This window comes from Mustelus asterias, chromosome 24 (assembly GCF_964213995.1).
Source record: "Mustelus asterias chromosome 24, sMusAst1.hap1.1, whole genome shotgun sequence".
NCBI lineage: Eukaryota > Metazoa > Chordata > Chondrichthyes > Carcharhiniformes > Triakidae > Mustelus > Mustelus asterias.
Genome location: NC_135824.1, coordinates 46,098,621 through 46,125,242, shown reverse-complemented (window position 1 = coordinate 46,125,242; position 26,622 = coordinate 46,098,621). Strand labels below are relative to the sequence as shown.

Genomic DNA, 26,622 nt, shown 5'->3' with positions numbered 1-26,622 from the left:
AGTCTTACTGACGTGGACCACAACCATGGGATCTTCCCCCCGCCACTGCAAGTCCCTCCCCAGCTCGGAGTAGGTATCCTGAACCCTGGCATCGGGCAGGCAACATAATTGTCTGAACTCACGTTCTCAACTGCAGAGACCAGTACCGATCCCTGTGACTGTGTCATCCCCACCACACTCTTCCTCACTCCCAACAACTTGAATGGCATCCATGGTGCCAGGTACGTCCACTCCTCCAGCCCGCACCCTTCTCCTCACCCGCCCAGGCAGCAGGCATCTGTTGGACACAATGCCGGGGGATGCGGTTCCTCCGTCTCTACATGCTGATCTCCCGGATCTGCCTGGCTCACACGCAGACCCTCCTGTCCCTGAGCACTGACAAAGCTAAAGCTATGTCTGACCTGAGGGGAGTGACTGCCTCCTGGGACAGAGCATCCAGGTAACTCTCTCTCCCGCCACCCGCCCCACCCCCCTCCCCCCCGCCCCCCACCCTCTGCCTGATGCCCCACAGTTCAGCTCAACAACTTAGAGCTGAAGTTGCCCAAAAAGCAGGCAGTTCTCATCATATCTCTTCCTTGCCACAACTTGTTGGCTGGTTTGAATGTTAATAAACACAGGTCATTTGGATGTCATTAGTCTGACAGCAAAACGTGGTTCCAATAAGTGGCTCCACATTCTTACCTCAGTGACAAGAATACGTTGCCACGATCCTCTTATATCCCTGCGTGGGAATGATCCAGTGAACACGACTATATCAGTTTGTCAAGTTAAGGGCCTTTGATTGTGAGTTGAATTCAAACCTTTGAGTTTGAATTCAACTCAATGGCTACTGTTTCTGGAGAGAGTTCCTCATTGTGAGGGGAGGAGGGAGTCCTGGCCAGCGGTGATTTTGAAGGCAGCTGCATTTCCATTTTGCTCAGTGCCTCTGTGGATGTTCTTCAACCTCTGGGATCTTCAGTCCCTGGAACCCAGCCTGGTAACAATGGCCCCATTATTACACCTAAAGCTTCTATTGTTGGATACCGGGGGAGGGGGGGGGAGGGGAGGGGAGGGGAGGGGGGGGGGGCGCTGATCTTCCACTCAGGCAGAGGGCGGAGGCCAGAAGCCCCCTGAAAATGTCTGCCATCCATTCTGAAACAGACATCTACGACATTATTCAGGTTCTGGGCAAAGGGACGTTCGGTGAGGTGGCAAAGTGCTGGAAGAGAAGCACGGGCCATTTTGTTGCCATCAAGATTCTCAAGAGTGACTCATATCGAGCTCGAATCATCAAGAATGAATTAAAGATGCTGAGGGTGCTGGGATCAGTGGATCCCGACCAATATCACTTCATCCGATTCTTTGAGTGCTTCCACGATGACACCAAGTCATACCTGGTGTTTGAGCTGATGGAGCAGAACATATTTGAGTTTCAGAAGGAGAACAACTTTGCTCTGCTTCCAGCCAGGCACATTCGGACTATTACCACCCAGGTTCTGAGGGCACTCCAGAAACTAAAGGACCTGTCAATCATCCACGCTGACCTCAAACCCGAGAATATCATGATCATCGATCAGAAGAGGTTCCCATTCCGCGTGAAGGTCATCGATTTTGGATCGGCCAGCATATTTCATGAGGTGCGGTACGTTAAAGGTAGGAGTGCGTGTTCATTCCCTCCTTACTGGCCTCACACACAGCGTCAATGAGCCCTCAACATGGTGGTGACTAGGACTCAGCCTGGGACATACCAACTGTGCACAGATCTGGCAGAGACTTTCCACATGCCTTACAATAACAGCAACATTTATACAGCATCTCTTTATGTGGTCAGGCATTCCCCTCACAAGAACCTGAGTAGACATCATTTGTCACCAAGTTACATGAGGAGATATTAGGACATGTGTCCAAATGGTTGGTCAAAGAGGGTGGCACGGTGGCACAGTGGTTGGCACGGCTGCTTCACAGTGCCAGGGACCCGGGTTTGATTCCCGGCTTGGGTCACTGTCTGTGGGGAGTTTGCATGTTCTCCCCATGTCTGCGTGGGTTTCCTCCGGGTGCTCCGGTTTCCTCCCACACTCCAAAGATGTGTAGGTTAGGTGGATTGGCCATGCTAAATTGCACCTTAGTGTCCAAAGATGTATAGATTATGTGAATTAGCCATGGTAAATGTGCAGGGGACAGCACAGAGGAGGTGTGGGCCTGGGTAAGATGCACTTTCGGAGAGTCGGTGCAGACACAATGGGCCAAATGGCCTCCTTCTGCACTGTAGGGATTCTATGGTTAGGTCGGTTTTAAGGGGTGACTGGATGAAAGCGAGGTGGCGAGGTTTTGGGGAGGGAATCCCAAATCTTAGGACCCAGGCAGCTGAAGGCATGGCCATCAATGGTGGAGCGATTAAAATTGGTACAAGAAGTGAAAATTGGAGATGTAATAGATCTCGGAGGTTGTAGAGTTGGCGGAGGGTTGTAGAGTTGGCGGAGGGTTGTAGTGTTGGCGGAGGGTTGTAGAGTTGGCGGAGGGTTGTAGAGTTGGCAGAGGGTTGTAGAGTTGGCAGAGGGTTGTAGAGTTAGTGGAGGGTTGTAGAGTTGGCGGAGGGTTGTAGAGTTGGCGGAGGGTTGTAGAGTTGACGGAGGGTTGTAGAGTTGATGGAGGGTTGTAGAGTTGGTGGAGGGTTGTAGAGTTGGCGGAGGGTTGTAGAGTTGGCGGAGGGTTGTAGAGTTGGCGGAGGGTTGTAGAGTTGGCAGAGGGTTGTAGAGTTGACGGAGGGTTGTTGAGTTGGCAGAGGGTTGTAGAGTTGGCGGAGGGTTGTAGAGTTGACGGAGGGTTGTAGAGTTGGTGGAGGGTTGTAGAGTTGATGGAGGGTTGTAGAGTTGGCGGAGGGTTGTAGAGTTGACGGAGGGTTGTTGAGTTGGCGGAGGGTTGTAGAGTTGGCGGAGGGTTGTAGAGTTGGCGGAGGGTTGTAGAGTTGGCGGAGGGTTGTAGAGTTGGCAGAGGGTTGTAGGGTTGGCGGAGGTTACAGGGCAAGGCCAGGGAGGGATTTGAACACAACAATAAGAAATTTAAAATTTCAAAGCTAAGAATTTTCAAGAATCCTCACTGTTAAAAATATTACCTATCCTCGTCTGCTCCGTAATGTCCCCTTCAGGGAAGGAAATCTGCCGTCCTTACCCGGTCTGGCCTACATGTGACTCCAGAGCCACAGCAATGTGGTTGACTCTTAACTGCCTCGGGCAACTAGGGATGGACAATAAATGCTGGCCCAGCCAGCGACGCCTACAAATGAATTAGCAAATAAATCTCCAATTCTCCAATCTACAGAGTCTTAACATTGAACCCGAGCATCATCTAATCAATCCTGTTTGATCTATCTCACCTTTGATCTTGAGATGAGCCAATCTCGCATTGGCTAATAAGAGGTTTAATAGAAATGTTCTTTTGTAAATGATGAAGAGTTTGACTGGGTGAATAAGTGGAAGGTTATTCTGACCAGTTGGGGAGTTACTGACGAGAGAATTACGAAAGTTACATTTGTCATTGCGAGTGGGCAGGAAACATTTCTTTCCCCAAAAGGCTATTGGAACACAGAATGTTTTATCTTTTTTTATTAATTCATGGGACATGGGCGTTGCTGGCTAGGACAGCATTTATTGCCCATCCCTAGTTGCCCTTGAGAAGGTGGTGGTGAGCTGCCTTCTTGAATCGTTGCAGTCCATGTGCTGTGGGTTGACCCACAATGCTGTTAGGAAGGGAATTCCAGGATTTTGACCCAGCGACTGCAAAGGAACGGTGATATATTTCCAAGTCAGGATGGTGAGTGGCTTGGAGGGAAACTTGCAGGTGGTGGTGTTCCCATGTATCTGCTGCCCTTGTCCTTCTAGATGGAAGTGGTTGTGAGTTTGGAAGGTGCTGTCTAAGGATCTTTGGTGATTGCAGGGAATGGTTGAGAAACACCACTGGGGAAGTCTAATCTGAGAAATAGACACATGGGCAGTGTGGTTAACTTTGGATTGATTCTGGGCTTTGGGGACAGAGTGGGACAGTGGAACTAGTTTCTCCCTGATAGAGTACTGGGGGAGAGAGAGAGAGAACAGGGCAGTGCCATTAGTCTAGGAATGATACAGAAGGGCTCAGGGGAGAGAGAAAGTTAATGCCATTAGTTTTGGATTGTCCTCACAAAGAACCAACAATAGGCTGCGTGGACCTCCTTCAATGGTTCTAGGAAACTTTTTGATGATTGGAAGAGCATGTTTGAACTGTTTAGGGTTTGACAAAGGGGTTTGCGTAAATAGGCTCCATAATGCCATTAGTGATGGTGCTTTGTAAGTCCCAATGTGGGAAAAGAGTGTGTGTGTATTGCTTCTACCCTCTCCTGGCCCAGCCTCCCACATGGTGCCCATAAGACCCAGGCCAGAAACTTCAAGGTGCTTTCTGAAGGTAGCCTAGATCTTAAGTTTTTACATTTGATTTTGGCATTGGGGTGAGCGTAAGGTGTTTCACTCCAGGTATGTTTCAAGTGACCCACTAGGGAGCTTTTATCAAACAAAGTTTATTTAAGAACACAGTTAAAATGCAATAAAAAGATTAACTTTTACCAACGACAAAAATCAAACATGATATAATATAAACTTAACAGCTCACTATCTATGATATTCCAAGTCAAACAACACCTCATAAACATACACTCATTCCGAGACTTGGCACAAAAAGCAAGTATACTCACGTGATGCTGGGTTTTGCAGCTTTTTTACACTCGCTGTGAATTAGCCCTTTGAATGTTGGATCAAATCTCTGAGGCTTCCCAGTCCTGGAAACCTCCATCCGTCGGGGTATTGAGTATAAAAGTTGGCAGGTCATGCTGCAGCTGTACAGAACCTTAGTTAGGCCTCATTTAGAATATTGTGTACAATTCTGGTTGCCACACTGCCAGAAGGATGTGGATGCTTTGGAGAGGGTACAGAAGAGGTTTGCCAGGATGTAGCCAGGTCTGGAGGGTATTAGCTATGAGGATACGTTGGATAAACTTGGTTTGTTCTCACTGGAATGATGGAGGTTGAGGGGTGACCTGATAGAGGTTTACAAGATGATGAGTGGCATGGACAGAGTGGATAGTCAGATGCTCTTTTCTAGAGTAAAAAAATCAAGTACTAGGGGACAGAGGTTTAAGGTGCATGGGAAAAGGTTTAGAGATGTGGGAGGCAAGTTTTTTAGATAGATAGATAGAATCCTACAGTGAAGAAAGAGGCCATTCGGCCCATCGAGTCTGCACCAACCACAATCCCACCCAGGCCCTATCCACATAGCCCTACATATTTACCCACTAACCCCTCTAACCTATGCATCCCGGGACACTAAGGGGCAATTTAGAATGGCCAATCAACCTAGCCCGCACATCTTTGGATTGTGGGAGGAAACCGGAGCACCCGGAGGAAACCCACACAGACACAGGGAGAATGTGCAAACTCCACACAGACAGCGACCCAAGCCGGGATTCGAACCCAGGTCCCTGGAGCTGTGAAGCAGCAATGCTAACCACTGTGCTACCATGCCGCCCAACACAGAGTGTTACACAGAGTGTAAGAATGTAGTGTTACAGTCATAGCTAGGGTGTGGAGAAAGATCAGCTTAATACAAGGTAGGTCCATTCAAAAGTCTGATGGCAGCAGGGAAGAAGCTGTTCTTGAGTCCGTTTGGCCGCGTTATGGACACATCTTCCTTTGCCATCCTGGGGACGGGAGCTGAACCAGAACTTCTGGCTCAGAGGCAGGGACGGTAACCCCACTGTGCCACAAGACCTTTATATTCTATCTCTTACTGCATCTAAATTCTATCGCCCACCTACAACCACACCCCCCCCCCCCCCCCCCCCACCCCCACCAGCCCTCCGCACAGACCCTCATTCTACTGAATCTGGCCCACTGCTTCTCTCTCTCTCTCTCTCTCTGAACCCTCCAACTGATCACCGGGTCCTATAGAGTCTGAAATCCCCCTCCCCAAACTCTTCCACCTCCTCACTGACGCCGAGGGACACTTTCAAAGTCCCCCCTTGTGAACCCAGACCGCAAACAGAACCTTTCCCCCAGCTCCCTGGGGAGACTGAACCCAACCACGAGGGGCCTGACAACCGGTGGAACAGGGAGGTTTCCGAGTGGCATGAACCTCGGAACCTTGAAGGAGTAGAGGACCCTAACGGATAGGGTCAAAAACAAAAACGGAAAACCTCGACAGGAGGGACAGCTTTTAACTGGAGGAAGCTGGAATATCAGTGGGCAACTGCTGTGTAAACTATCTGGTTAGGCCCCGTCCGGAGAGCAGCTTTGACTTCTGGCCTCCAGACCTTGCACAGGTACAGCCAGGTTCACCAGGCTGAAACCGAGGCTATGGAGGAAAAGCTGCACAGACGATGCCTGTGTCCCTCGGATATAGAAAATTAAGGGTGGATTTGATTGAGCTGCTTGAAAAGTGGTTCAGTCGCACTGAACTTGAATATTGCTGAAGAGAGACAGATCGCTGAAGTTTTTCATTCCGCACTCATCAGGACAAACTTCAGAAATATTGAGGTGTTTAATATGATGAAGGGATTTATTTATTGTTCTATTTATTATTTTTTATTAGGTCACAAGTAACTTCATTGCAGTGCTAATGTAAGCCTTACTTGTGACTAATAAATAAATGTTAAATTACTGTGAAAATCCCCCAGTCGCCACACTCTAGCACCTGTTCGGGTACACTGCTTGCTCAAGGAGTGGGAATCCTAACCCTGATCCTGTATTCCTCATGTATCCTTGCTTGGGTCAATTAAAGCCTTTGAGGACATTTCCTTGTTAAAGGTGCTATATAAATGCGAGTGGTTTGGTCCCTGTAAAACTCAGACATCATGGCACAGTCCTGCCCTTGTGTCTCCTGCCGAACCCATTTCATCCGGAAAATACTTGCTGCCCAATCAGGGAACATGATGTGGAGATGCCGGTGTTGGACTGGGGTAAACACAGCAATAAATAATCACAGTAAGAATGGAGTGGTAACTAGGGGGCATAACTATAGGGTTCATGGTGGGAGATATAGGAAGGATGTCCGAGGTAGGTTTTTTACTCAGAGAGTGGTTGGGGTGTGGAATGGACTGCCTGCAGTGATAGTGGAGTCAGAAACTTTAGGAACATTTAAGAAGCTATTGGATAGGCACATGGAGTACTTCGGGATGATAGGGAGGAAATAGCTTGACCTGGGTTTCAGACAAAGCTCGGCACAACAACGTGGGCCGAAGGGCCTGTTCTGTGCTGTACTGTTCTATGTTCTATGTCTCACAACACCAGGGTAAAGTCCAACAGGTTTATTTGGTAGCAAACACCACTAGCATTCGGAGCGCTGCTCCTTCGTGAGTGGGAGATCTCCCACTCACCTGACGAAGGAGCAGCGCTCCGCAAGCTAGTGGCGTTTGCTACCAAATAAACCTGTTGGACTTTAACCTGGTGTTGTGAGACTTCTTAATCTGGGAACGTCAGGAATACAGTAAGAAGTCTCACAACACCAGGTTAAAGTCCAACAGGTTTATTTGGTAGCAAATACCATAAGCTTTCGGAGCGCTGCTCCTTCGTCAGATGGAGTGGAAATGTGCTCTCAAACAGTGCACACTGCATCTGACGAAGGAGCAGCGCTCTGAAAGCTTATGGTATTTGCTACCAAATAAACCTGTTGGACTTTAACCTGGTGTTTTGTGAGACTTCTTACTGTGTTTACCCCAGTCCAACGCCGGCATCTCCACATCAACGTCAGGAATGTCAGCTGCCCCATCTGCTGGTTGGACCCCAGTCCTGCAGCTAAACATGTTGAAGTGTTCTGGCTGAAAACCTGATGGTTATTCAGCTTACTGTATAGCTGGCATTGCCAAACAGATTCCCTCCCACCTGTATAATTCCACCTTTGAAATTCCCACCCGTGTAATTCCCGCCCGTGCAATGCCATCTAGCCAGTACCATCTTGTCCACACAGTTGTACATGATGCACAGGACAACAATGAGAATTTGGCCACCTTTTCACATTGCACAGAAGCTGCCTCTCAGTTTGTGTGAGCCCCTCATTCCTGGCAGAGATTTGGTCATGTGTGACATACAGGAAGGTGTTGAAGCTGTGTATCATCCCAGTGTAGCCAGCTCACCTCCTGCTGCCATAGAAATTTGGGGATCCCACTGTGTTAATTGCTTCTGATGCCAGGCACCATAATTGATACTTGAATATTGGATCTATTTACAGAACGCAGCATTTGTCTGCCTCCCGATCAAATGCCCAGTGTCCCGGAAGTCTCCCTTCATACTGCATTGAATAAACAAGAATCAGAGAATCATAGAATCCCTACAGAGCAGGAGAAACCATTCGGCCCATCGAATCTGCACCGACTCTCGGTCAGAGTATTTTACCCAGGCCCTGTTCCCCCCCATAATTCCCACACATTTACCATGGCTAATCCCTTCTAACCTACAGACTTTAGGCCACTAAGGGCAATTTAGCACGGCCAATCCCCTTACCTGCACAAACTTGGAATAGTGTGTACAGTTCTGGCCACCCTATTATAGAAAGATTATTATTAAACTAGAAAAAGTGCAGAAAAGATTTACTAGGATGCTACCGGGACTTGATGGTTTCAGTTATAAGGAGAGGCTGGATAGACTGGGACTTTTTTCTCTGGAGCGTAGGAGGCTGAGGGGTGATCTTATAGAGGTCTATGAAATAATGAGGGGCACAGATCAGCTCGTCAATATCTTTTCCCAAAGGTAGGGGAGTCTAAAACTAGAGGGCTAGGTGAGAGGGAAGAGATACAAAAGTGTCCAGAGGGCAATTTTTTCACACAGAGGGTGGTGAGTGTCTGGAACAAGCTGCCAGAGGTAGTAGTAGAGGCGGGTACAATTTTGTCTTTTAAAAAGCTTTTAGACAGTTACATGGGTAAGATGGGTTTAGAGGGATATGGGCCAAATGCTGGCAATTGGGACTAGCTTAGGGGTTTAAAAAAAAAAGGGCAGCATGGACAGGTTGGGCCGAGGGGTCTGTTTCCATGGTGTAAACCTCTATGACTCTATCTTTGGCATGTGGGAGGAAACTGGAGCACCTAGAGGAAACCCATGTAGACACGGGGAGAACGTGCAGACTCCACACAGTCATCTGAGGCCGGAATCGAACCCGGGTTCCTTGCGCTGTGAGGCAGCAGTGCTAACCACTGTGCCACCGTGCCACCCCAATCGAATCAGCAAATAGACCAAAGGACAACCCCTTAAAGGGGCAATGCAACAAAAAACTAAACTTTAAAAGAAAGAAATCAAAAACTTTACCAGATACTTATCATACTAAAATAAGGTTCCCAGGGTTTGTAGGTGCTCCAGCTCCTGTTGTGTCAATTGGCTGTGGAAGGCCTCGTTTAGCGGGAGGACTTCACAAGCTCCCCCTCCAGGGGTAATTGGGCCTGACATAGCCACGGGATGGGATAGACAGTTGGGTCTAACAGTCCCCATGATGGCCCATTGGTTGGACATCTTAGTAGCCACTTTAGCCAGGCCAGGAGCTGACACACAAGATGGGGAGCGTTGATCTGCCTGCTCCCACCAGCCCCCCCCCCCCTCCCCCCCTGACCCTCCCCCGTCTCCTCTTTGACTTGGATGCCGGGATAGTCGGTAACACAACCATAATTGCAGGTGACACTAAAATAGGTGGGATAGTAAGTTGCAAAAATGAAATAATAAATTTACAAATGGATATGGATTGGTTAAGTGAATGGGACAAAATGTAGCAGATGGACCTGGGTGTTCTAGTGCATGAATCACAGAAAATTAGTATGCAGATACAGCAAGTAATAAGGAAAACAAATGGAATCTAGTAGTGAAGTGTTACTGCTACTGTACAAAGCATTAGTCAGACCATACTTACCTGAGGAAGGATGTAGTGGCATTGGAGGCAGCTCAGAGGAGGTTCACTAGATTGATTCCAGAGATGAGGGGTTTGTCACATGGAGAGGTTGGGGTTCGGCTGATACTCCCTGGAGTTTAGAAGAATGAGGGGAAATCAAATTCAAGTGTATAAGGTAACAAAGGAGACGTGGAGAGGCTGTTTCTTCTTGTGGGGCAATCTAGAACAAGAGGTCACAGTTTTAGGAGAAGCGGGTGGCAGATTTAAAACAGAGATGAGGAGGAATTACTTCTCTCAGAGGGTGGTGAGTCTGTGGAATTCACTGCCCCAGAGTGCGGGTGGATGCCGGGTCTTTGGGTAAATTTAAGGATGAGGTGGACAGATTTTTAATGGGTTTGAAGGGCGAGGGTGAACGGGCAGGAAGGTGGCGTTGAGGCTGAGATGAGATCAGCCCTGATCGTATTAAATGGCGGAGCAGACTGGAGGGGCTGAATGGCCTACTCCTGCTCCTGGTTCTTATGATATTTTATGATCCAGCAGAAGGTAAATCTTCATCCAAATGCTGATTAATAATTGGCATTTGGATCCTGCCGAGATCTCTGCACCTTCATCCAGCCCTACGACCCTCCGGGATCTCTATCTTTATAGCCTCCTCCAACTCTATAACCGTCTGAGATATCTGTATCCTCCTCCGGCCCTACAACCGTCCGAGATCTCTATCTCTGTAGCCTCCTCCATCCTTACAACCCTCCGAGAGCTCTCTGTTTCTCCAATTCCATCCTCTGACATCTCTGTTTTTCTGCGTCCCACCAGCATCGGCCATGACATCAGGTGTCCAGGCTGGAAGTTCTAGAATTTTGTTCCTGAATCCTCCGCCCCTCTCTCCCTTAAAACCAACCCATCCGACCAAGCTATCGGTCGCCCATCCCAATACCTCCCTAATTAGTTCAGTTCTGACATTTGCTTGACAACAGCACCTTGGGTCATTGTAGGCGCTATGTAAATGCCAAGTTGTTGTTGTGCCTGGTAGGAATGTTTGGCCCCTTAGAATCGATCAGAAGAGCCCCCAGTTCAGATCCGCGATTCCTTCTTGGTTTAACCTCTGTGCTTTCTCCTTCCCCCTCAGAACCCTACATCCAGTCACGGTTCTACCGCTCGCCGGAGATTCTGCTGGGCCTCCCCTTCTGTGAGAAGGTGGACATGTGGTCCCTGGGCTGCGTGATGGCCGAACTGCACCTGGGCTGGCCCCTCTACCCCGGCAACAGCGAGTACGATCAGATCAGGTACATTGCCGAAACGCAGGGGCTGCCCAAGGACCACCTGCTGAACGCGGCCACCAAGGCCAGCCGCTTCTTCAGACGCAACCCCCGGCAGCACTCGCTTCAGCAGTGGCAGCTCAAGTGCGCTGCCGATTACCAGGCCGAGACCATGATCCAGCCGCTGGAGAGGAGGAAGTACATCCTAAAGTCCTTGGACCAGCTGGAGAACATTAACATCACCAAGACTGTCTTCCCGGATGACGAGGTTATAGCTGAGTTCCACGATCGTAAAAACATGGTGGAGCTGATCAAAAGAATGCTCACCTTGGACTCTCACGAGCGAATCACGCCCAGCGCGGCCCTGAAGCATCCCTTTGTCACCATCCAGCAACTCAAGACCACACACGAACACACCAATTATTACGAGCTGTCGGTCCAAGGCCTCAACGCGGCCCTGAACTGTGACAGGAGGGTGCTGGCCAACCGCCATTACTACAACATGGCCGATGAGGCCTACTACCCCAACTCGGACTACTACGAGTGCCGGCAGGCCCGCCACATCCCCAGCATCAGCTCGATGCAGCGGGCCATCGACAAGATGGACAGCCTGACCATTGAGGAGCCAGGCGCCCTGAATGTGTGGCCTGAGGGAGCAGGAAACGCAGGGTACCAGCCCTCGACCTCCAAGGCCGGCAGCTCCACATGCCTGCCCCACTCATACCACCACGGGGCCTGCTGCAGGGCCAGCCACCCTTCCCACCGACACAGGAAAGAGCCAGTCATGGGTTACTACGCCAACCGGTGTGGGATGAAGCAGCGAAAGGCTCCCCATCATTCCCAGTCTGATCCCAATTTTGGCAGTTTAATTTTACTCGGGCAGGAACCTTCCACGGAGGTCATTAACTGGGAGGAGGAAGAGACAAAGGCCATCTTCTCTACACCCTCGTCCACGGCACAAGAAACCAAGAGGCCGGAGGAGCTCTCGGCCGCTAAAGAACCTTCAGGTCCTGAGGTAAACCCCGGCGAAAGCGTATGGCAACTATGAGGTGTTGCCAAGGTGTTTGGGTGGCATCCAGCTCTACAAATGTTTAAACAAGAGCTTTAGTGGCAAAAGGTGCGGCGGGTAAATACTATAAAACCGTTTGGGGCACATGAAGCCAGGGCGAAAACTTTCAGGTGTTTTTTGTGGCTCCGTCACCGGGTCGGTCAATAAGACAGGAGTGGGTATTGAACACACTGACGTACAGGAATGACTCTGCAATGGAGGCAACAGACATTGACTTTACTACAGGACTTATACCATAGGTGCTAATGGATAGCCTGGCACCAATACAGGACTGGTACTGGAGTGGGTCATAGAAACATAGAAACTAGAAGCAGGAGGAGGCTATTCGGCCCTTCGAGCCTGCTCCGCCATTCATTTTGACCGTGGCTGATCATCAAATTCAATATCCTGATTCCCTCCTTCCCCCCATATCCCTTGATCCCTTTAGCCCCAAGAGCTATATCTAATTTCTTCTTGAAATCACAATGTTTTGGCCTCAGCTACTTTCTGTGGTAGTGAATTCCACACATTCACCACCCTCTGGGTGAAGAAATTTCTCTTCACCTCAGTTCTAAAAGCTTTACCCCTTATCCTCAAACTATGACCCCTAGTTCTGGACTCCCCCACCATCGGGAACATTCTTTCTGAATGTTAGAATTTTATAAGTTTCTATGAGATTCCCTCTCTCTCTTCTAAACTCCAGTGAATACAATCCTAACCGACTAAGTCTCTCCTCATATGACAGACCTGCCATCCCAGGGTAATGAACACACTGGCACTAATACAGGACGAGTACTGGACTGTATAATGGACAAAAGAATAACAGCAGCCCCTTCAGCTCATAAACCGGTGCTATCAATCAGTTAAATTACATTCATTTGTATCTCAATCTCATTTCCAAGGACACAAGGAATAGGAGCAGGAGCGAACCATTCGGCCCATCGAGCTGCTCCACCATTCAATGCCATCCTGGCTGATCTTGGGATTCAACTCCATTTTCCTGCCTGCTTTCCATTTCCCACAAATTCCCTGAGAGACCCAATATCCGTCTATCCCAGCCTTAAATCTCTTCAAACGAGGGAGCATCTACAACCCTCTGTGGCAGAGATTTCCAAAGATTCACAGCCCATTGGGTGAAATAATGTCTCCTTTATCTCAGTGCTAAATGATCAGCCCCCTATCCTGAGACTGTACCCCCGTGTTTTAGAATCCCTGACCAATGGGAACAATCTCTCTGTGTCCACCTTATCAAACCCTTTCAGAACTGCGTAGGTTTCAATGCAATCGCCTCTCATTCTTCTAACCCCATCCTCCATAAATACGGTGGCCTCAGTGGGTTAGTGCTGCTGCCTCACAGCGCCTGGGACCCGTGTTCGATTCCCGGCTTGGGTCACTGTCTGTGTGTGAGTCTGCACGTTCTTCCCGTGTCTGTGTGGGTTTCCTCCGGGTGCTCCAGTTTCCTCCCACTATCCAAAGATGTGCAGGTTAGGTGGATTGGCCATGTTAAATTGCCCCTTAGTGTCAGGGGCACTAGCTAGGGTAAATATGTGGGGTTATGGGGATAGGGCCTGGGTGGGATTGTGGTCGGTGCAGACTCGATGGACTGAATGGTCTCCTTCTGCACTGTAGGTGTTCAATGATTCTATACTCACAATAGTCCAGATGTGGTTTCAGCAAAACCCTGTACAATTTCAGCAAAATGTTTTTATTCTTGTAATCAAATCCCTTCGGAATAAAGGCCAACATGCGATTTGCCTTCCTCACTGCTTGTCTCATCTGCCTACTAACTTGCTGTGTTCCTTGTATGAACACATCCAAATCTCTCTGAACATCAGCATTTACGAGTTTCTCACCTTTTAAAAAGTACTCTGCTTTATTATTCTTCTAAACTGGTGTCTAACTGCCTCTCTGTGTCCTCCCCACAGCTTACCTTCCCATCTAGTTTGGTATCATCAGCAAACTTGGATACATTGTCCTCTGTTTCTTCCTCTTGGTCATTGGTGTAGATTGTAAATAGCTGAGACCCCAGCACTGATCCTTGTGGTGCTCCACTAGTCACTCCCTGCCAACTTGGAAAAGCTCCAGTTATGTCCACTCTCTACATTCTATGCATTAATGAATCCTCTACCCATGCTAAATTATTGCCCCCAACTCCATGACCCCTTATCCTGCCTATTAACTTTTTGTTTGGCAGCTTATCGAATGCCTTTTGGGAATCTGGGTATACTACATCTAACGGTTCCCCTTTATCTACCCTACCTAGTTCCATCTTCAAGAAATCCAAATAGTTTTGTCAAACAGGATTTCCTCTGGAAACACTATGTTGACCCATTCTAATCAGACTGTGCTATTCAAGAGTACTGTTAAAACTTCCTTGATGATAGATTCCGGTATTTTCCCCAACAACTGATTGGCCTCCTCTCTCTCTCCTTTCTTAAAAAGTGGCGTAACATTTGACAATTTCCAATCTAATGGGACAATTCCCAAATCTAAGGATTTTTGGAAAATCATAGCCAGCACATCCCTTATCTCTGCAGTTATCTCTTTTAGAACCCTAGCGCCTTAGTTCTGCTATTAATTTGATGGCACTGGTGGTTAGCACTGCTGACTCACAGCGCCAGGGACCTGGATTCGTTTCTGGCCTTGGGTCACTGACTATGTGGAGTTTTCACGTTCTCTCCGTGTCTGTGTGAGCTTCCTCCAGGTGCTCCGGTTTCCTCCCACACTCCAAAGATGTGCGGGTTAGGTGCATTGGCCATGCTGAAATTGCCCCCTAGTGTCCAAAGATAAGCGGCATGGTGACACAGTGGTTAGCACTGCTGCCTCACAGTGCCAGGGACCCGGGTTCAATTCCAGCCTTGGATTCAAACCACTCTTTCCCAGTCTATATGAAGATTAAAACCCTCACAATTATTACATTTCCTTAGTCATAAGCTCCAATAATTTCTTCACAGAATAAATCATAGAACCCCAACAGTGCAGAAAGAGGCCATTTGGCCCATTAAGCCTGCACCAACAACAATCCCACCCAGAGCCTATCCCCACGTATATCTCCCTGACACTAAGGTGAAATTTAGCATGGTCAATCAGCCTAACCTGCACATCTTTGGACTGTGGGAGGAAACCGGAGCACCCGGTGGAAACCCACGCAGACACAGGGAGAATGTGCAAACTCCACACAGACAGTGACCCAAGCCGGGAATCGAACCCAGGTCCCTTACACTGTGACGCAGCAGTGCCAATCACTGTGCCACTGTGCCGCCTTTTATGTAATGCCCTTATAATCATTATGGAGTCAACAAACTACTCCCGAGGCCAGATACTTACCCACTACTGTCCATAATTTACCATCAGGGCTACCCCACTGTTTTGCCATTCTGTCCATCTTTCTGAAATATTGTGTACCCTGGAGTAGTTATTTCACATCATTGATCATCTTGTATCCATATCTCTGTAATGACCATTAAATCAAAATCATTTACCAGTACTGGAGCCACTAGTCAATCTATCCTATTGTAAGCAAGGGGAAGTGGTGGCGCAGTGGTATTGACACGGGAGTGGTAATCCAGAGACCCATGGTGATGCTTTAGGGACCTGTGTTCGAATCCCCCCAAGGCAGATGGTGAAATTTGCCTTCAATAAAAATCTTGAATTGGAACTCTAATGATGACCACAAATCGATAGTCATTAATCATAAAAACCCATCTCGTTCACTAATGTCCTTTCGAGAGGGAAATCTAAACATTGAGGGGTACAACGATAGCACAGGAAAATGGTGCTGAAGTTGATAATCAGCCATGACCTCATTGAATAACAGAGTGGGCTTGAAGGGCTGAATGGCCTTCTCCTATTTCATATGTTAACTGTATTGCCTAAAGCACAATTTCTGGTGGTGCCTGCACGTTGTCACTTTTCATTTATTCTTGTCCTATTATTTATTCCACCTGAACTATCTCCTCCCAAATTTATTAGCTTGAAATCCTTGTGATGTCCTATTTATCCTTTCTGCTTTGACCCTGGTCTGGTTCCAGCCCAACTCAGATGGCGCCCCTCCCAACATTGTAGTTTCTCCCCATCCAACTACTGGTTCCTGGGCCCAGTGAAATGGGCCCTCTCTTTAGAACACCTCTCCTTCAGGCCTGTGTTCAACTCTCCAACCTGCTTATCTGAATGTCAATGTGTATGTACCTTGGGTAGTAATCCAGAGATTATGATCTTGAGGTCTTGTCCTTTAATTTAGCTCCTGCTTCTTGGCACTCTCTGAGCTTAACTTCTTGCCTACTTTTCCTTTTGCTCTTTGCCCCAACATGGATCACAATGATGAGATTCTGCCCCTCGTCCTCAAGCCAGGCAGGCAACATATCATGTGGAACTCTCAATCCTTCTTGCAAAGGATGCACGGGGCGGCACGGTGCCACAGTGGTTAGCACTGCTGCCTCACAGCGCCAGGGATCTGGGTTCGATTCCAGCCTTGGGTTACTGTGTGTGGAGTCTGCACTTTTTCCCCAGTGTCTGCGTGGGTTTCCTCCGGATGCTCCAGTTTCCTCTCACACTCCAAAGATGTGCAGGTTAGGTGCATTGGCTATGCTAAATTGCCCCTTAGTGTCAGGGGGGATTAGCAGGGTAAATACATGGGGATACAGGGATAGGGTCTGGGTGGGATTGTGGTCGGTGCAGACTCGATGGGCCGAATGGTCTCTTTCTGCACTGTAGGGATTCTATGATCAGCTGGAGGAAACTCACACAGACCCGGGGCAAACGTGCAGCGTCCACACAGACAGTCACCCAAGGCTGGAATCGAACCTGGGTCCCTGGGCTGTGAGGCAGCAGCACTAACCACTGTGCCACCATGCCACCTGATTGCTCCAGTTTCCTCCCCCAGTCCAAAGGTGTGCAGGTTATGTGGATTGACCAGGCTAAATTACCCCTTAGTGTTCAAAGATGTGTGAGCTAGGGGAATTAGTGGGGTGAAAACGTGGGGTTGTGGGGATAGGGCCTGTGTGGGATACTCTGTCGGAAGGTCAATGCAGACTCGATGGACCGGGTGGCCTCCTTCTGCACTGTAGGGATTCTATTCTATGATTCAAATCTGTTCCCCCTAGGTACTGAATCCCCTACAATTGCCAAATTACACCTTATCCATCCTTATTTTACCTGTCGACAGCCTCATACTCCAGAGTGCTAATACCTACATACTAGCTATCCTTTCAACAGGAGTTATCCACCAGATCAAAGCCACCTGGTGAAGCTGAAACAGAGGCAAAGGGATTTCATTGGCTTGTTCAGCCTCACACCTTTCCTCCCACTCATCCCAGTGTCCCAGCTATCACCTATTTATCTGTACTCCACATCCTGGGACATCTAAGGGGCAATTTAGCATGGCCAATCCACCTAACCGGCACATCTTTGGACACTAAGGGTTAATTTAGCATGGCCAATCCACCTAACCTGCACATCTTTGAACACTAAGGGGTAATTTAGCATGGCCAATCCACCTAACCGGCACATCTTTGGACACTAAGGGTTAATTTAGCATGGCCAATCCACCTAACCGGCACATCTTTGGACACTAAGGGACAATTTAGCATGGCCAATCCACCTAACCTGCACATCTTTGGACACTAAGGGACAATTTTGTAGCATGATCAATCAACCTAAACTAACCAATTGCCCAAAGACAATTAAAGACCATCGCAATTAACGATCAGCAATGTGGTTGACTCTCAACTACTCTCTGAATAACAGCAACTAGGGAATGGGCAATAAATGCTGTAAGAAGTCTCACAACACCAGGCTAAAGAGCAACAGGTTTATTTGGTAGCAAATACCATAAGCTTTCGGAGTGCTGCTCCTTCGTCAGATGGAGTGGAAATGTGCTCTCAAACAGTGCACAGGGACACAAAAAGTCAAGTTACAGAATACTGATTAGAATGCGAATCCCTACAGCCAGCCAGGTCTTAAAGGTACAGACAATGTGGGTGGAGGGAGCATTAAACACAGGTTAAAGAGATGTGTATTGTCTCCAGACAGAACAGCTAGTGAGATTCTGCAAGTCCAGGGGGCAAGCTGTGGGGGTTACTGATAATGTGACATAAATCCAACATCCCGGTTTAGGCTGTCCTCATGTGTGCGGAACTTGGCTATCAGTTTCTGCTCAGCGACTCTGCGCTGTCGTGTGTCGTGAAGGCCGCCTTGGAGAACGCTTACCTGAAGATCCAAGGCTGAATGCCCGTGACTGCTGAAGTGCTCCCCAACAGGAAGAGAACAGTCTTGCCTGGTGATTGTCGAGCGGTGTTCATTCATCCGTTGTCGTAGCGTCTGCATGGTTTCCCCAATGTACCATGCCTCGGGACATCCTTTCCTGCAGCGTATCAGGCAGACAATGTTGGCTGAGTTGCAAGAGTAGGTACCGTGTACCTGGTAGATGGTGTTCTCACGTGAGATGATGGCATCCGTGTCGATGATCCGGCACGTCTTGCAGAGGTTGCTGTGGCTGGGTTGTGTGGTGTCGTGGTCACTGTTTTCCTGAAGGCTGGGTAGTTTGCTGCGGACAATGGTCTGTTTGAGGTTGCGTGGTTGTTTGAAGGCAAGAAGTGGGGGTGTGACGTGCCGGATCATCGACACGGATGCCATCATCTCATGTGAGAACACCATCTACCAGGTACACGGTACCTACTCTTGCAACTCGGCCAACATTGTCTACCTGATACGCTGCAGGAAAGGATGTCCCGAGGCATGGTACATTGGGGAAACCATGCAGACGCTACGACAACGGATGAATGAACACCGCTCGACAATCACCAGGCAAGACTGTTCTCTTCCTGTGGGGGAGCACTTCAGCAGTCACGGGCATTCAGCCTCGGATCTTCAGATAAGCGTTCTCCAAGGCGGCCTTCACGACACACGACAGCGCAGAGTCGCTGAGCAGAAACTGATAGCCAAGTTCCGCACACATGAGGACAGCCTAAACCGGGATGTTGGATTTATGTCACATTATCAGTAACCCCCACAGCTTGCCTCCTGGGCTTACAGAATCTCACTAGCTGTTCTGTCTGGAGACAATACACATCTCTTTAACCTGTGTTTAATGCTCCCTCCACCCACATTGTCTGTACCTTTAAGACCTGGCTGGTTGTAAGGATTCGCATTCTAATCAGTATTCTGTAACTTGACTTTTTGTGTCTCTGTGCACTGTTTGAGAGCACATTTCCACTCCATCTGACGAAGGAGCAGCGCTCCGAAAGCTTATGGTATTTGCTACCAAATAAACCTGTTGGACTTTAACCTGGTGTTGTGAGACTTCTTACTGTGTTCACCCCAGTCCAACGCCGGCATCTCCACATCATAAATGCTGGCCAGCCAGCAACGTCCATGTCCCAAGAATGAATTTTAAAAATGCTAGTCAGTGAAAACACCATTCCCTTTGTAGGATACACTTGCGACAGTAAACACCTAGAAAAGAAATTGCCCATTGTTTTTGAAACCTTAAGTATTGTAATTGACATTAACAACGCTTACCAATGTCATTAACAAGATGTTAACAGTGCTGATGGATAACAGGTACATGGGATCTGCTGAATGGGCACAGTTTTGGGAGATGCTCCTTCCCTAGCTCCCCTTGCACTGCACGCTATCGGTTACAACAACCCCATTCTGAAGCTGCGCCTCTCTAAGAGGTGTGACTGAAATGTGGACTGACCTGTTCTCGCTCACCTTTGTGTCGGACTGTCTCCAACACGCATCCTAGCTCAATGAATCTGAGCCAAAGAGATTCACGGGGGAGATTACCTCTCTAGATGTTTCACTCAGGGCAGTCCCAAGGTCAGCTAACACCCACATGCTGCAGACGCACAACCTGCTCTGCATACCTTAGTCTAGATTATTAGCCTCCAGTAAGGCTTTCGGAAACAATGGACGATTTATTTTCTAAGTTCTTACTGCCTCAAGCTTACACTACAAAGGGAGTGGCGATGTCAGTGGACTAGTATTTTTTTATTCATCCATGGGCGTCGCTGGCTGGGCCAGCATTTACTGCCCATCCCTAGTTGCCTTTGTACAGAGAAGCAGTTGAGAGTCAACCACATTGCTGTGGCTCTGGAGTCACATGTAGGCCAGACCAGGTAAGGATGGCAGATTTCCTTCCCTAAAGGACATTAGTGAACCAGATGAGTTTTTCTGACAATCGACAATGGTTTCATGGTCATCAGTAGATTCTTAAATCCAGATATTTTAATTGAATTCAAATTCCACCATCTGCCCGAGTCCTCAGAACATTAGCTGAGTTTATGGATTAATAGTCTAGCGATGATACCACTAGGCCACCACCTCCCCATCGGGTCTGGGGACCTGGGTTCAAATCCCACCACAGCAGAGGGTGAAATTTGAATTCAGTAAAAATCTGGAATTAAAAGTCTAATGGTGACCATGAAATCATTGTCGATTGTTGGAAAAACCCATCTGGTTCACTAATGTCCTTTAGGACACTGCTTATATGTTGTCTGAGGGAGCAATCTAGAGGAACAATAACTGTAAAACACAACTAAATACATATATACAGGATTCAGTCCGAGCTATCTTCACACTGACTTTTACCAGAGCACTTGACTATAACCAGGGAATGCCTCATAGAATCATAGAATCATGGAAACCCTACAGTGCAGAAGGAGGCCATTCGGCCCATCGAGTCTGCACCGATCCACCCAGGCCCTACCCCCACATATTTTACCTGCTAATCCCTCTAACCTACGCATCTCTGGACTCTAAGGGGCAATTTTTAACCTGGCCAATCAACCTAACCCGCACATCTTTGGACTGTGGGAGGAAACCGGAGCACCCGGAGGAAACCCACGCAGACACGAGGAGAATGTGCAAACTCCACACAGACAGTGACCCGAGCCGGGAATCGAACCTGGGACCCTGGAGCTGTGAAGCAGCAGTGCTAACCACTGTGCTACCGTGCCGCCCATGTGGGTGGCTCTGTTGTCCTAGTCCCACATTAACCCCTTCAGTATCAAGCATTCTAACACTGCACCCTCCCTACAAGTCTTTACCCAAATCCGATTACAAAGAGAGACGATGGTCTAGTTGTATTATTGCTACACTATTAATCCAGAAACTCAGCTAATGTTCTGGGGACCCGGGTTCGAATCCTGCCACGGCAGATGGTGGAATTTGAATTCCACAAAATATATCTGGAATTAAGAATCGACTGATAACCATGAAACCATTGTCGATTGTTGAAAAAACCCATCTGGTTCATTGGTGTCCTTTAGGGAAGGAAATCTGCCATCCTTACCCGGTCTGGCCTACATGTGACTCCAGAGCCACTCCAGCAATGCGGTTGACTCTCAACTGCCCTCTGAAGTGGCCGAGTGAGACACTCAGTTGTCCCTCCCTAATGACATTGTGGGTCAACCCACAGCATGTGGGCTGCAGCGTTTCAAGAAGGCAGCTCACCACCACCTTCGCAAGAGGGGATGGACAATAAATGCTGGTCTAGCCAGTGGTGCCCATGTCCCACGAATGAATAAAAAATAATAATATTTACATGATACCACTTCTCTGCCCTCTCCCCCCACATAACCAGGTCTCTAACTCCAAATGTTCAAATGGTCTGCGTCATGACTTTCCCTGAACACCTTCTTTCAAAGTTTGTATAACGCTAGCCTCAACTGCTTTAGTCTGACTGAGTTGATCTGAAGTTGAAGTTCTAATACTTAGTGCTTTGATTATTTGGGTTTTTACATCTGATTCTTTTCTTACACTGCATTTCTCTCTGTCAACAATCGGTTTCCCTTGGCCGGGTGTCCTGAGTATGGTACGGAGGGTATGTTCTCATAAGTTCATAAAATATAGGAGCAGAATTAGGCCATTCGGCACATCGAGTCCACTCCGCCATTCGATCATGGCTGATATGCTCCTCATCCCCATTTTCCTGCCTTCTCCCCATAACCCTTCAACCCATTACCAATTAAAAATCTGTCTAACTCCTCCTTAAATTTACTCACTGTCCCAGCGTCCACCGCACTTTGGGGGAGCGAATTCCACAGATTCACAACCCTTGGGGAGTAGTAGTTTCTCCTCAACTCTGATTTAAATTTACTACTCCTTACCCTAAGACTATGACCTCTCGTCCTAGAATGCCCCACAAGAGGAAACATGCGCCCCACGTCTACTTTCTCCACACCTTTTATCATCTTGAATTCCTCAATTTCATCTCCCCTCATTCTTCTAAATTCGAGAGAGGCCTAAACTGTTCAATCTCTCTTCATACGACAAACCCCTCATCTCTGGAATCAATCTAATGAACCTCCTCTGAACTGCCTCCAATGTCACTACATCTTTCCTCAAATACGGGGACCAAAACTGTACACAATACTCCAGGTGCAGCCTCACCAATGCCTTATATATTGGTAACAATACTTCCTTACCTTTATATTCTATTCCTTTAGCTATCAATGCCAACATTCTATTCACTTTCTTTATTATCTGCTGTACCTGCATGCTAGTTTTCTGTGACTCATGAACGAGGACACTCAGGTCCCTCTGCACCGGAGCACCCTGAAGTCTCTCCCCATTTAGATAATAAGCCGCCTTCCCATTTTTCCGACCGAAATGCATGACCTCACACTTATTCACATTAAACATTTGGAATATTGTGTGCAGTTCTGGTCACCTCACTATAAGGAGGATGTGAAAGCGCTGGAAAGAGTGCAGAGGAGATTTACCAGGATGCTGCCTGGTTTGGAGGGTAGGTCTTATGAGGAAAGGTTGAGGGAGCTAGGGCTGTTCTCTCTGGAGCGGAGGAGGCTGAGGGGAGACTTAATAGAGGTTTATAAAATGATGAAGGGGATAGATAGAGTGAACGTTCAAAGACTATTTCCTCGGGTGGATGGAGCTATTACAAGGGGGCATAACTATAGAGTTCATGGTGGGAGATATAGGAAGGATATCAGAGGTAGGTTCTTTACGCAGAGAGTGGTTGGGGTGTGGAATGGACTGCCTGCAGTGATAGTGGAGTCAGACACGCTAGGAACATTTAAGCGGTTATTGGATAGGCACATGGAGCACACCAGGATGATAGGGAGTGGGATAGCTTGATCTTGGTTTCAGATGAAGCATGGCACAACATCGTGGGCTGAAGGGCCTGTTCTGTGCTGTACTGTTCTATGTTCTATGTTCTATAAACTCCATCTGCCACATTTTGGCCCACTTTCCTAACCTATCTATATCTATTGGTAGCGTGCTTATTACCTCATTGTAACTTACTGACCCGCCTATTTTTGTGTCATCAGCAAATTTGGCTACAGAGACTTCTTTCTCTTTAATATAGATTGTAAATAGCTGGGGCCCAAGGACCGAACGCTGTGGCACCCCACTAGTTACTTCTTATCATCCAGAAAAAAGCCCATTTATTCCGCCTCTCTGTCTTCTGTCCATCAGCCAGTCACCTATCCAAGCTAATAAATTACCCCTAATCACGATCTAACCTCGTGAATTAACATTTTGTGCGGCACCTTATCAAACGCCTTCCGGAAGTCCAGATTTCCCACATCTATAGGATCCCCATTATCCATTTTGCATGTTACATCTTCGAAGAACTCTTGCAAATTAGTCAAACATGATTTGCCCTTCATAAAACCATGCTGACTCTGATGGATAGCATTTTGACTTAACAAATGTCCTGATATTGCTTCCTTGACAATTGATTCCAACAGTTTGCCAACAGCAGATTGATTCATGGAGTTGACTCAGGTTCTATTTGTTGGTGTCACAAGAACACAAACACAAATAGGTGCAGGAGGAGGCCATTCAGCCCTTCGAGCCTGCTCCACCATTCAATATAATCATGCACTTTCAGTATCCCACTCCCCGCTTTCTCTCCATACTCCCCTTGATCCCTTTAGCCACAAGGGCCACGTCCAGCTCCCTCTTGAACATATCTAACTAACTGGCCCCAACAACTTTCCGTGGTAGAGAATTCCACAGGTTCACAACTCTCTGAGTGAAGTTCTTCCTCATCTCAGTCCTGAATGACTTACCCCTTATTCTTAGACTGTGACCCCCTAGTTCTGGATTTCCCTAACATCGGGAACATTCTTCCCACATCTAATCTAGCCTGTCCAGTCCCATCAGGATTTTATATATTTCTAGGAGATCCCTCTCATTCTTCTAAATTCCAGTGAGTACAAGCCTAGTCGATCCAGTCTCTCCTCATACGTCAGTCCTGCCATTCCAGGAATCAGTCTGGTGAACCTTCGCTTGCCTCCCACAATAGCAAGAACGTCCTTCCTCAGACTAGGAGACCAAAACTGCTCACAATTCTCAAATCCTCTTGCTATGAGGGCCAGCATGCCATTAGCTTGCCTCACCGCCTGCTGTACCTGCATACCAACCTTCAGTGACTGTTCCACCATGACACCCAGGTCACATTGCACTTCCCCTTTTCCTAAACTGCTATCATTCAGATAATAATCTTCCTTCCTGTTTTTGCCACCAAACTGGATAATCTCACATTTATCCACATTATATTGCATTTGCCAAGTATTTGCCCACTCAGCCAGCCTGTCCAAGTCACCCTGCAGCCTCTTAGCATCCTCCTCACAGCACACACTGACACCCAGCTTAGTGTCATCTGCAAATTTGGAGATATTGCATTTAATTCCTTCATCCAAATCATTAATGTATATTGTGAATAGCTGGGGTCCCAGCACTGAACCCTGCGTAACCCCACTAGTCACTGCCTGCCACTCTGAAAAGGACCCATTTATTTCCACTCTCTGCTTGTCTGCCAACCAGTTCTCTATCCGCGTCAATACATTGCCCCAATACCATGAGCTTTAATTTTGCTCACTATTCTCTTGTGTGGGACCTTGACAAACATCTCACCATCCACCCTGTCAAGCCCCCTCAGGATCTCAAATGTGTCATCTGTCATACTCTTTCTAGATGTACAATCTTTATCTCCATTCTTTTTGCCTTTTCTGTTTGAAGTTTCTCACTGCCCTTTGGCAGGTTTGGTTGCTCGGGCCTTTCCCCATTCAATGGCTCGGAGCTGGTCTCTGAGCTCAGTGACCTCATGTTGGTGTCCTCTTCTTCTGCCCACACTCCCAGTCCGAGTGTAAATGCAGGAATGAGTGACACAGGGTCTTGCTCGCATTCCGGTAATTTTGCTGGTCTGTTTGAAGAAGGTTCTTTTTGGTTATTGCTTCTGCAAAGAGTGTGGACAATTCTGAATCAAAGCCCCAGTCAAGACAATCAGCACTTGTGGACATTTTGGGTGTCTCCTCAGCTTGTATGGTTGAACAATGCCTGTTTGTTAGTAACACGTAACTATCTACGTACATACAGGATTCAATCCTACCTTTCTTCATACTGACTTTACCAAATAACTCCACTACTACCATGCAAGTCCTATACATCATCAGGTGGGCACCGCTGATCTTCAGCACGGCACAGTGGCACAATGGCCTCACAGCGCCAGGGACCCGGGCTCAATTCCTGCCTTGGGTCACTGTCTGTGTGCACATTCTCCCCGTGTCTGTGTGGGTTTCCTCCGGGTGCTCTGGTCTCCTCCCACAGTCCGAAAGACATGCTGGTTAGGTGCATTGACCATGCTAAATTCTCCCTCAGTGTACCCGAACAGGTGCCGGAGTGTGGCGACTAGGGGATTTGCACAGTCACTTCATTGCAGTGTTAATGTAACCTACTTGTGACACTAATAAATAAACTTTCAACTTTATTTATTGTTCCTCTTAGAAAGCTCAAGCAAGCCAGCAGGATTCCGAAAACTCTGATAGCTACGAGAATGAATGGTTAAATAATGACAGTGAGACGTGGAGCCCTGACAGCACAGATTCCGTCTCAATCGAGTATGAAGAACTGCAACCGCGAAGTAACAGTTACCAGAATTATGTGCACATGGAAAATCAACATTAGCTTCCTTGCCCAGAGAAGCCTAGTAAAGTATGCCCTCTACCAATCAAAATGAACCTTCTAATGATTTTTCGATTAGACAAATGCCTTGCAACTTTGCCACAAAATAAACCGTCATTTAATCCTCAAATGTAAGCATTATTTTATTAATAGCACCGCATGGTGAGAATGGAACTCGAATGAATGAAATATGTTGTGCTAAAAGAAAAATGCCAGGCTCAGTGAACGTGGAAGAATGGGTGGCTGGGTAACTTTGGAGTGGAGCAGAGAAGAGTTTTGTTGGGTGGGGGGGTCTTACAGTCAAAGGAAAAAGAGGTGGCTAGCTTGTCTCGTGTGTTTCTGAAATCAACATCCCCGGCACCCCAAAACGTTTGGGAGGTTTGGAAAAATAAAAAGCTTTTGCTCTGTTTTTTTTCTCGATGTTGAAACCTAAAATGCGCTCTGTGTAGTTGTGTGTTACTAATAAAATTCTTTGAAAACCAATCCGATTTGTCAGGCTTGAATAATGTTCCCCAG

The 26,622-nt window shown here is 47.7% G+C and overlaps 1 protein-coding gene across 1 annotated transcript; it reads left to right on the top strand.

The window, feature by feature from the left end:
* Nucleotides 1–1,115: 1,115 nt before the first annotated feature.
* On the top strand, nucleotides 1,116–26,109 carry LOC144511094 (homeodomain-interacting protein kinase 4-like). The gene is made up of 3 exons (XM_078241072.1): nucleotides 1,116–1,632; nucleotides 10,994–12,138; nucleotides 25,930–26,109. The coding sequence occupies exons 1-3, from the start codon at nucleotides 1,116–1,118 to the stop codon at nucleotides 26,107–26,109; spliced, it is 1,842 nt and encodes a 613-aa protein (XP_078097198.1).
* Nucleotides 26,110–26,622: the final 513 nt, after the last annotated feature.